At 42.5% G+C, this 11,422-nt stretch overlaps 5 protein-coding genes across 5 annotated transcripts; 2 read left to right on the top strand and 3 right to left on the bottom strand.

Annotated features, from left to right (window-relative positions):
• Window positions 1-1,157: 1,157 nt before the first annotated feature.
• Window positions 1,158-4,480, bottom strand: PAAG_09009 (hypothetical protein; the record flags this gene model as incomplete). Its single annotated transcript, XM_015846704.1, has 5 exons — window positions 1,158-2,431; window positions 2,505-2,588; window positions 2,667-2,792; window positions 2,885-4,135; window positions 4,336-4,480. 5 exons carry the CDS (start codon window positions 4,478-4,480, stop codon window positions 1,158-1,160), a joined length of 2,880 nt encoding a protein of 959 aa, XP_015701746.1.
• A 779-nt stretch (window positions 4,481-5,259) lies between these two features.
• PAAG_09010 (hypothetical protein) lies at window positions 5,260-5,694 on the top strand (the record flags this gene model as incomplete). Its single annotated transcript, XM_002789047.2, has 1 exon — window positions 5,260-5,694. One exon carries the CDS (start codon window positions 5,260-5,262, stop codon window positions 5,692-5,694), a length of 435 nt encoding a protein of 144 aa, XP_002789093.1.
• Window positions 5,695-6,118: 424 nt separating this feature from the next.
• PAAG_09011 (hypothetical protein) lies at window positions 6,119-7,220 on the bottom strand (the record flags this gene model as incomplete). Its single annotated transcript, XM_015846705.1, has 4 exons — window positions 6,119-6,495; window positions 6,544-6,726; window positions 6,786-6,980; window positions 7,043-7,220. The coding sequence occupies 4 exons, from the start codon at window positions 7,218-7,220 to the stop codon at window positions 6,119-6,121; spliced, it is 933 nt and encodes a 310-aa protein (XP_015701747.1).
• Window positions 7,221-7,368: 148 nt separating this feature from the next.
• On the bottom strand, window positions 7,369-7,833 carry PAAG_12675 (hypothetical protein; the record flags this gene model as incomplete). The annotated part of the gene is made up of 1 exon (XM_015848137.1): window positions 7,369-7,833. The coding sequence occupies one exon, from the start codon at window positions 7,831-7,833 to the stop codon at window positions 7,369-7,371; it is 465 nt and encodes a 154-aa protein (XP_015702252.1).
• A 568-nt stretch (window positions 7,834-8,401) lies between these two features.
• PAAG_12676 (hypothetical protein) lies at window positions 8,402-8,849 on the top strand (the record flags this gene model as incomplete). The annotated part of the gene is made up of 2 exons (XM_015848138.1): window positions 8,402-8,481; window positions 8,543-8,849. 2 exons carry the CDS (start codon window positions 8,402-8,404, stop codon window positions 8,847-8,849), a joined length of 387 nt encoding a protein of 128 aa, XP_015702253.1.
• Between the last annotated feature and the right edge of the window lie 2,573 nt (window positions 8,850-11,422).

Genomic DNA, 11,422 nt, shown 5'->3' on the forward strand with positions numbered 1-11,422 from the left:
TTCTTCCCCCTCTCTCCTAAGGGGGGGAGAGAGAGAGAGGAAGGGGAGGGGGGCCCTCACTGTGCGAGGAAGGTTTAACCCCTTTTGAGAGATTAGGGCTTTGACCTGACAGAAGAAAGTGGACAGTGGTGAGGAACTGCACTGCAGGAAGACAGCATGACAGGATGAATAAGAGCGTGGTGATAATGGGATATTAGAGAAAGGAGGAGAGGGGATATTCGGACTGAATGCTAGATTAGATATTGCTTCATCTCTTCTCTGCGTCCCAACTCCCATACCCCTGAACCAGAGAAAGGACTGGATAGAGACGATCACTGGTCGGGAACAGCGCCATGAAGATGAACGAACCAAGAGTTCTGTTCTGTATATGGATAGATGGCAGAGAGAAACAGATATTTGCTTTTACTGCTCGATAGGTGTAAATAAGAAGAGGTGGTATGGTCCAACAGGCCGCACGATATTCCACAACAAAACAGACACCACAGCTCAGGGGGATTAAGGAAGAAAGGCAGAAGGCGAGAGAGCCTATGTCGAGCACCACCTCTTTTATCCAGTCAAAAAGGGAAGGGGATTAAGAAAACTCGCGAAGGTATTGAGAATTAGATCAACCTACGATCCATCGAGAGTATTCATATCAGCGGTGGCCGGTGCAAACGAAGCTGACCACCCAGAAGAGACTGTGAAGAACACCTATATCTGTCAAGGGAATAGCAGAGTTCATCCGAGAAAATAAAATAAAAATAAAAATAAAAATAAAAAGGCCCAACGTACCGAAGCAAACCTAGAGGGAGAAGCCGAAAAACAAAAGAAAGCCAGAAACACAATGTAATGAGAGAGAAAGGTGGATATCCCTCCATAGAAGTTCTTTTATGCTCTGCGTTGTCAGACAGCGGCGGGTATCAAAGAAAACGAACCAAAAAAAAAAAAAAAAAAAAAAAAAAAAAAAAAAAAAAGGAAATTGGAAAGTGAGCCTGGTGGGGTTGAGATCTCTGAGCCATGTATCAGAGGCATGTCGATTAACACTGAGGAGGCCAGAGACCAGTGACCAGTGACCAGGGCCTGGGAGCTTGAAAACCAAACAGCTACCTCCCCTCTCCAACCCACCAAAAAAAATAAAAAAAAAAAATAAATAAATAAATTGTAAGACCAAATCCAAATCACCCCACCCCTCCAACCCTCCTCCACCGCCGATCCAAAAACCCCCCCGAAACCGCCCCCGCAGCCCCCATCCACCTCCCCCGCTCCCCCAAAACGACAAAATCCGGCTGCCCGACTCCAGTCAGCAGCGGCACAAGACGACTCGCCTGCCGCAGCCCTGGCACGTCAGCGCCCCAGATTACCAATTCGAGGCGTTGACGGGGGAGGGGGCGGAGGAATATGGCGCCGAGATTGGGTTCGATGGGGAGTTTGGTCGGTTCGGGACGTGAGGGTTGGATCGTTATGTGGGTTTTTGAGATGGAGATTGGGAATGTGGGGATGGAGGAAGGCGGGAAGGCGTCTGCCAGGGCGAGGGTTATTAGGTTTCCGGTGCTGTGATTTGATTCGGCTTCGTTGGTACTGGTACTGGTATTGGCGCAGTTGGTGGCTGGTAGGATTTCGGCATCCGCGGCGAAATACTGTAGTAGATTTCGACTAATCTGTACCGCCACTTTCTCCAACTCCCCACTCCCCTTCCCCCCGCTTGCGCAGATTCTTATCAGAAACCGTCCTCTCGTGCGTAATATCGCATCCATAGCTCCATTCTGCCGACCGTAGCGCTGGGAGAGATCATCGCGCCAGGACCCATCCGAAGACATCGTCCAAGAACCGCTGATCTCATCTTTGACAAACCAGGTCGCATTACCATCGTGGACACCCGGGACCGTAAATACAGTCGAAGGGTCATCTATTCTGATCTCCACTGGTCGTGACACTACCCGCATTCGCCCCGGGAGGAGATGGAATCGGTGCACATTACGGGTCTTCAGATGCCATAGTCCACCCCTGTTGCCTTCCCGCGTTACTCGGATATGCCCATACCTATCTGGAGAACTTAATTGGTCAACAGCAATACCACCCCGCGATCCCATATCCCCTGAACTCGGAACAACAAAGGAAAATTCCTTCGGGAGCAGGTCATCATACGATCGCCGACTGGCATGGTGTGAGTAGAAATCTATCAGTGGCGGCGTCGTGAGGACACCGGTGAACCAGTGACCTGCATCGGGGAGCTCGTGGTACTTGGATTGCCAATTATTTTCCTGGATGAGTTGGTGGAGGAGGCGGGAATGGTAGGCTGGGACGTTATCGTCGGCGGATCCGTGTTGTTGGAGGATGGGGGTCCCGGCGAGGTTGGGGATTAGGAGTTCGTGTTTGAAGGATTGGAGGGATGTTCGCAGGAGATGGGTTAGAGCTAAGTCGCTGGGGTGCCACATTGTGTATGGGACGTAGTCTGGTGATTTGAGTTGGTGTTATTTGTTCCGCGGATAAGGTGGGAATGGATATGTGTTTAGGAGGCTACATACTTTCAATCGAGGAATATCCCGAAACAGGTGCGGCGGCGATAATTTTGTCAGATTGATGCGTGAGGAGAAACCATGTCCCCTGGCCTAGCAAAAGCCCAATATATATCAACCCGATGCCCTCAACGATCATAGAACATATACATGTACAGTACAAATACAAACCTCCATTCGAATGCCCCGACACAATCCAATCCTCCAACGCCACCCCAGGCCCCTCCCACTCTACCGCCTCCATCCAATCCGGTATCGCAGCGACCGCAGCATGCACATCCGCCGAACCCCAGGTATCTGTGAATTTCATTAGCAACTCCTCTCCTACCTACCACACACCAATGCCATTCACTACCACGGGGACAAAGAAGAGGAGAAAAATAACGCACGCCAATCATCACCACTCCAGCTCGTTCCACCAGTCGGAAACACTATCCACGCACACACCCCATACGAAGCGTCAAGCATATGTCGAACCTGTTCATCAGCGGCTTCGAGACCTGCGCCGTGAAGGGAGAGCAGAACAGGGAGATTGTGTTTACCGACTGAGTTGCATGTGGTATTTAGCGGGGGGAGGAGGATGGCGTAGGATACGATGGCAGCGGGGTGAAGGAAGGTGAACTTTTGCGCTTCAGATATTGTACGCTGTGTCAGGGTTGTAGGCAGGCGCTTTGTTTTTTGCATTCGCACGTCGTCATCTGGGGAGCGGAATTTGTAGCTGAATTGGAAGGAGAAGTTTGACGGGGATTGGTCGCGGAAATCTATCCGGAAAGACATAGGGCGCGACTGGAATGGAGCCAGTGTGAGCGGGCTGTGTAGCAGGGATAACGTTGGACCGGAACCAGCGGACCGCACATCATCATCGACAGTCCGTATATCGGTAACTTCCACCCATCTCTTGTGATGATAATTCCTCACGATCACAGAAGCAAACGGTGAAATAAGTCTCCCCTCCACAACTTCAGCAACCAGCAAGCTACCTGCATCCAAACCCAGTTGCACCTCACCATCACCATCTTCAGCACCCTCACCATCCTCAGCAAAATGTCTCAGCTGCTTCACTTCCACATCAGCCCGCACCCTCGGCTCCCCCACACCCCCCATCGCCCTGACATCCCTCACAAACCTTAAGTCAATGACATGCTCCCCAGCTGCCAGATTCATCAAAATCGGCGCGCGGCGATATGTATAGAAATCTCCGCCAAAATACGGCTCTCCATCAATCCAAATTTCCAGCAGGCCGTCGGTAAATATAGCCACAGTAGCAGCAGCAGCAGCAGCAGCAGTAGTAGTAGTAGTAGCAGCAGCAACAGCAGCAACATTCGTGGTAGTGCTACGCCCACCATCAGCACCAGATGCTAATACGGTGATACTCCCTCTCGCCCACGCCTGATATTGCAACGCAGCCCAGCCATAAATAGACTGGAGAAACGCCCAGTCAACATCTGGGAAACCGAGGTCCAATGTCGCTTTAGCGGAGCCGTCATCGCTCATCACGAGCTCTGATGCTTCCAAGACAGACCAATTAACGGTACCATTGAGACCCAGGGCGCTGGCGAAGGTGGCGTTTGGGTCATGAGCAAAGGATATGTTGCGAAATCCACCCAAGACCTCAAGGGGGTCAGCGCCCCAAGTTGCCTCTGCGGAAAGGGGTTAGTTAGGCAATGGAATTCAAAATTTCAAAATTCCTGAGTGTACTTCTGCTTCTTCGATGAAGATATAGACCTGATGAAGGAACCAACTAGCCTAATATCAGCCCGGGCCCCCCTTCCCACCCCCCACCCCAAAGCAGCGATTCGACGGAACAAGGAACCAAAAAATTCAAAATACAGACACTAACCTCTCGTGCCAATGCTGAAAGGACCAAGGACATGCCACGTCCTAGAGAGTGATATGGATGGTGGTGGCAGAAGTATCCTGTTCATATTCGCATCCATATTTGCGAGCACATCAGCCTTGGAGCCCCGTTCCACAAGCGGGAACATGGGGTTTCTATCTCCTCCGAACACACTGCTAATCCAAAAATACAACCAAACAAATATCAGATCTGGACGTGTTAACCGTGTGATATACATTCTTTCATCCATCGCCCTTTAATTCCAACGGGCAGAGTTGGTATATGAGAGGGGCCTGCCAGAACTTGGGGAGGATGAGCGCTCAAGCACCAAGTCGTCTTCAGTGAGTTTAACTACTGCGTATGCATGCATGTATACATTGTGCAGCCAACGAGAAGAACTGAGACGGTTCGCATGAGGGGCTAATTCTCCATTTCCAATAACTCGTAGCTAAGGTATAGATATCTTGGGTGTATGTATATATGGAATGGCGATTGCTGATGAGGGTTTGATGAATCAATGAGCGACTGCAGGAGTCCCCGGTTGTAACACAGTACTCGCAGAAATTGGCAAGTTAAGCATTGTAGAGGCCAGGGACTCACCGGGTTGTTCAGTGCCCAGTTCAAAGATTTATGATCAATCTATGATTCAATGGCTGGGCGTAGAAGGCCGGATGTCGATTACTAATGATCGACGGCCGCTTTTAGGCCGGCGATTGTCCAATACTGCCACGCGCCACGCACAGTGGGCCTCATTTTTCATTTTCCTGCGCGCCGAAACCTCAATTCCCACGCCCCAGCGTTACGGATCCACCCACCCTTTGCGATCGGGCGCTTGCTTGCATCCTCGCTTTCCCAGCATTCACTCACCCTTCACCCATCCTGCGACTGAAGGCCAGGTATGGCCTTCTCGGAGCCGGCTATAAAGTCATGGCTCCTTTCTCTCCAGCGGGTGACCTGTTCAGCCTCACAACCCAAACTTCCCTCCCCATCAATCAAATCTTCACTGCCCCGCCATCGCGTCGCGGGTTTCCCCAGATATCACCACGAACATCTCGTCAACTTCAAGAAAGGCCCGAATTCAGTATGCTCAGGAAATGGTACACCGGCAACTACGAGGAAATCGCAACTTATAAACGAGGCAACATGGAAGCTGGCGGCTTTGAGCGCATCCTGATGAAAGAATTTCCTCCATGGTTTGACTGGGTCAAACCACTCCGCAGAAACATACGGCGCATACTATTTCCTCATGGGGCGGAAGGACTTATAGTTGGAACTCCGCAAGACCCAAAAAGGCTATATGATCCTACTATTAAGGCGTATGATGATGATGCGATAGCTCTGATTGGAACCGAAGAGGTTTAGTGATTGCTTTGTTATGGTGAATAGTTATTGTTTATATTAGCCTTCTCAATGCATACTGTTTAGTACACCACGGTTTTATTTCTCATAGTCCCCTTAGGCTTCGGCTTCATACGTACAAATGACTAAACCGCTTTACAACTTGAGGCAACAATGATTTGAGCACAGAAACCTAAAACCACCCGAAAGTCGTGGTGGAGAATACATTGGCAAAATGCGTAAATACATCATTTGAATGCGGCGTGGTGGCCTCATCTGGCATCGAAATCTGACAGTTCAACTCTCACCCAGTTCACAAAAATTTCCTGTGAAGGACCTATTCACAAATACATAAAGCCACCATCTCGGTCGTGTATAAAGGGATGGATAACCAATTGTTACAAATAGCTACTGTTGACAGGAAAAATCTCCAGCACCAATGAAGACACTAATGGCTTGACTTCACAACCTTGCGTCTACTACCCTCACAAGATCTCCGTTTCTGCCTGTAGCCCACCAGAGAAGTCAATGATAGCCGCTCGTCCTTCCATTTTGCATGAAATTCTTCAATCAACTCTTCGCAACCTGGAACCAGGTCGCTCCGCGGTTGCCACGTAGGCTTCCATGCGATGCGGTACTCCTGAATTCCCCTGCCCCCTCGCACGCGGATCCGAAAGTTCAGTATCTTTTTGACCGGCCACTCTTCCCTGGTCACACCGCCGTGCTTAACCGGGGTTGAAGGAGGTCGACCCTGTGCGTTTGGAGAGACACGGGTATGGGTATCGCGAGAAGAGGCCGATTCGCCCGTGGTAAGCGGCGGGGTTTCTGCCGCGGGTCAGTGGGAAACTGGGATGGTAGTGGAACGAGCCTTACCTGAAATTTCTCGCGGAGTTGATGCGGTACTGCCATCCACCGACTGATCTGGCTCGTCACCTTCATCAACGGATGCCTCATCGATGGGTGAAAACGGCGGAGGCACCAGCGCATCTACCGACTCTTTTGCAGGTCCATCAACGGGATGAAACCCCATCGGATCATCTATGACGATGGGGTCATCTGGAACAACCCGTCAGCGGAGTCGGCAGAAAACCCTGGGAAGAAGTCGAAAAACTAACCTCTACTTCCACCCGACTGACAAGCTTCAGGGGTGCTCGCTTCGGCCGTATCCGCTTTGATGGGTATTCCAAGGCGGTCATCGAAAGAATCGTTAAGTTCTGACCCCGTGCACCTGGTAGAATGGTCGTCGAGGTTGATCTGTTTCCCGTTGGGAGGTTCACTGCCGTCGCTAGATGAAATCATGCTGATCTCCTCTAAAAACCTGTCGAAATCATTTCGTGGGATTTCGGGTGACCGGGAACGTTGACGTGCAGACTGAGAAGGAGTGGGAGTGTAACAGAGGGGGAGGGGCGAGAGGGCAGTGGGTGCGTGAGTTGCTGCGAGGGATAGGATAGGGAAGAGGTTCCGTGGGCGGTAAGAATGGGTCTCTGTGCGGGGGCATTGGGGAGGGATGATTTTGCGGAGATTGGGTGATAGAAATGAATATTATCCATGGTGGGCTGCAATTATGCTTGCTCTGTGCCTGTGTGCGTGCGCTTCTTGGTGGGATTGAGGTTTGGGGAAGTTGTGATTTCTCGTCCTGCGGTCAGTGTGTTTTTGGGAGGGAAAGCGGTCGGTTTTATAGGGGGCAGACGGGAAAGCTCATCCTTCGACGGAGCGCCAAATGGCTGCTAGGCTCCCGTTGCATCGTGGATAGACCGCCGCATCTTTCGAAAACGCCTCGCCGCTTCGCTCCAACCTAAAAACTGCCTGCAAGGCGCGAACTGATCCCGGTGTAACACATGAAATGCAACAGAGAGCACCATCGACTGGTCCAGAGCTAGGGATCACGGGAAATTCGCCAGGGGTCGCCGCTCCAGAAACAAGGCGGGCAATTAGATGCACCGTATCCGTGAGGCGAAGCGCATACCGTTCATGAGATCGCACGATCGATGACGAATGAACCTGGGTAAAACAGTCACATGCGGTGGCTCGGAATCCTTGGGCTATGCGACAGACCCACCCCGTCTCGCCATCCTCACACGGTCGCTGGCCCCCTCCGCCCCTCTCAGCTGGAAATGGCTCCGACGGCTTCCTCCAACAAATAAAATCGTGTGTGGCATACATTGTGAAGGTGGAATACCACGCTTGGAAGGCAAGGATATCGACCGACACCCCAAAACTGCTGGTGGCACCATCGAAGTCAGCCCGGGGTGATCAAGGGAGGGGGTATTTCACACCCATGCCTCTCATGCACTACCAGCGCCCAGCCGCATCCACGCAATCTCGGGTTTTGCCGCCGTGGGGGATTTTTGCCATTGGTCAACAGCGTAACGAGTAGGTATCGTCGCTCGCAGCCACCCCTTCCAACGTTACATCCTGGCGTCCGGCTCAATTCCGCGTGATCTCGCTACGCCCATGTCGAATCCACGCAGCCTCGGATTTCGCCGACGTCAGGGATTTTTGCCATTGGTCGACGGCAGCAGGTTGGACGGAAAGAGAAGAGGCAGACATATCGTAGGAGTTCGAATGGTAAGCAGGTATAGCGACTGCGAGGAGAGGGGAACCGGGGAACAGGAACGAGGAGAAGGGAGAAGGGCCAGCAAGTAAAATAATCAGCGAGCAAAGCACATTGCGCCTGGGAGAAAGAGATGGGCAGAATGTTATCTTCAGATTCACATCATCTTGCAAGAAGATGGGCAGAAGTGGAGGGATGGACCGGCAGATATGGACGGGGGAGAAGGGGGAACACGGGGCGCGTGCGACAGCGAGGAGGTTCGGCAGGAGAGATCGGCAGATGTCTCCGTGAAGTGGCGGGCTGAGAGTTAAGGGTCAGGTCAGTGGGGGGGGAGAAGGCGAAAGAGCGAGGCGAGGAGGAAAATCGGGAAGATGGAGGTGCGTGGGCGAAAAGGGCACAGGAGCGATCTTATATAGATTTTCGGGAGGTCCACGATGATGTAACTCAGGGCGGCGAGGTCGAGCGGCGCCAAACCCGAAGGGGCGACGGCAGCACCGACATGGCCAATGGGCGGGCTCGGCGAGGTCAGGCCAGGCCAGGCCCGTTCCGGGAGGGGCGACCAGGGGCGAGGCGGGCGAGGGCCGGGTGCAGCCGTGTACTCACCGTCCGAACGTTTACTTTTTAACAAGTTTAACAGAATTCAGTTAAAATAAAGTTAAATTTAACTAAATCTTTAACTAAATCTAATTAAGTCATAGTAGAGAAGCTGTTTTAATATAATCTATAAATTTTATTCAAAATATTTGTTTTAAAGTAGATTTATAAAATTATTAAATTTAAAGTAATTATTAATAATTTAAATAAATATAATTTATATTAATTTTATTTTAATTAATATAGCGAGAAATTTTATATTTAAAAATAATAAAAAATAATAAAAAATTTAGCTATAAAGTCTATAAAATCTTCTTTTATACAAATAATAATTAATTATAATATTATTTTTTTGTAAATAGTGTTATACAAAACTATATTTTAAAAAATATTTAAAAGTAGAAGAAAGAAAAATACTAAAATAAAAAACTAAATTGATAAAAAAAATAATATTTTATTTTAAATCTATAAAATAAAGAAAAAATAAATCTATACTAAAGTTTAATTTTTTTTAATTAAAAAAAATTAAATTAGTAACTTTTAATAATAATAATAATAATAATAATAAATAAGATAATTTTTATTATTAATATTTTTTTATAAAAAATTTTATAATTATTATTATATTATATCAATTTTTTTCTAACTTTCTTATTTAAAATAAAAAAATTAAAAATCTTTTTTTAAAAAAAAACTATAAATAGAGATTATATAAAAAATATAAAAAATTATTAATTATAATATTTTAAATAATAAAGAAAAAATAAAAAAATAAATTTTTTTTATTAAACTAAAAATAATACTAATTAATTTAGTTATTATTATAAATAATTTTTCTAAATAAATAAGAATTTTATTTCTTTTGTATTTGATTAATTACTAAAATTATTTAAATATATTTATTTAATATTTATAATTAAAACTTATATTTAATATAAAAATATTAAAAATAAGAATATTTTATAACTTTAATATATATATAAAGAAAATTAAAATATAAATAAATATATTTATTTAATTATAAAGTTAAAAAAATATATTTTTATATTATAATTAAATATAAAAATTGAAAAAATTATAAATCTTCAATTTTAATTTATTTTTTATATTTTAAAGATAAAAAAATAATATTTTAAATTAAAATTAATGAGATAAATTAAATTTTAATAAAAAATAAAATAATTTTTTATTTTTATCTTAAAATAAGATAAAAAAATTTAATTAAAAAAATATAAACTATTAATTTTACTATATTTTTAAAAAAATAACTAGTTTTAAATCTCAAAATTTAATTTTTATAAAAGTTATTAAAATTATTAATTATAATAAACTTAACTATAAAAAGAAAAAAAATTATTTTATATATATATTTATTTTTATATAAAGTAATATTAATAAAATTAATTTTTTTATTTACTTAAAAAATATTTTCTTTTATAATATAATTACAACTTGAATATAGCTATATAAATTATATAAAAAATTTAAAAAAAATTTTAAAATTTGATAGATATAATTTCTATAATTTAATTAAAAATTCAAATTATATATTAATTAATTATTTATTTAATAATAAAATTAAAAAAAAATTAAATAAAAAATACTTAATTTCAATAAATTAAATATAATTTTTATTTTTAATACCATATTAAAATAAAATATTTTATAATAAACTAGATTCAGATTTCTAAAAATATAAAGTATTATTAAATATTATTAAATATAAAATAATTTATTAAAAAAGAAAGAAAAAAAAAGAAAAAGAGTAATAATATTTTTATAAACTTTTTATAATAAGCTATGAACTATATATTTATATAATTAATCATCAATTAACTAGTTAATTAATGTAATCAATTATCTATCAAGTTATATTATCTACTAAAATATTTTTATTTAAATTATTTATACTTTATTAAAAAATTCAGAATGATAATTATTTTTATTAAAAAAATTTTTAATTAAAAAGTCAGACTTTTATTAATTATTAAAACTTATAAAGTTCAGTAAATTATAACTATTAAAGTTACTTTTAAATTATATAATATTTTTTATTTTTCTCTAATCTATAGACTATATGATTAAATCATATATATAAATACTTAACTAAAAAATTAATAATTGATCTCTATAAAAAAAAAATTTTTAGTTCATTGAATAATTTTTATAAATAAAAGAAAATAATTATTTTAAATTATAACTGTATAAAAAATAACTAATCTACTATTTAAAGAGTATAGATTCAATACTTCTATTATTGTAAAAAAATATCAAGTTAATAGATTTATACAATAGTATTCTGAACTAAAAATAAATTTCTCATATAAATATAACTATTAATGAGCTCAGTGTGAGAATTTAAAGATTTTATATAAGTAATATATATTAATAAATTATATAATAAAAAAGTAAGAAATTATATTAAAAAATATTTACAATTTTGATAAGATTGATTTTATAATCAAAGTTATCTCAATAGTCAGAGTGATTACTAGAGCTGAGAAAGATAATAAATCATCTCTAATATAGTCAGAGAATATTGAATGAGCAACTATGATTAAAGTAGTTAATACTATAAACTAAGTTCTATCTTTCATAATTGAA

The sequence above is a fragment of the Paracoccidioides lutzii genome (assembly GCF_000150705.2).
Source record: "Paracoccidioides lutzii Pb01 unplaced genomic scaffold supercont2.60, whole genome shotgun sequence".
Lineage (NCBI taxonomy): Eukaryota > Fungi > Ascomycota > Eurotiomycetes > Onygenales > Ajellomycetaceae > Paracoccidioides > Paracoccidioides lutzii.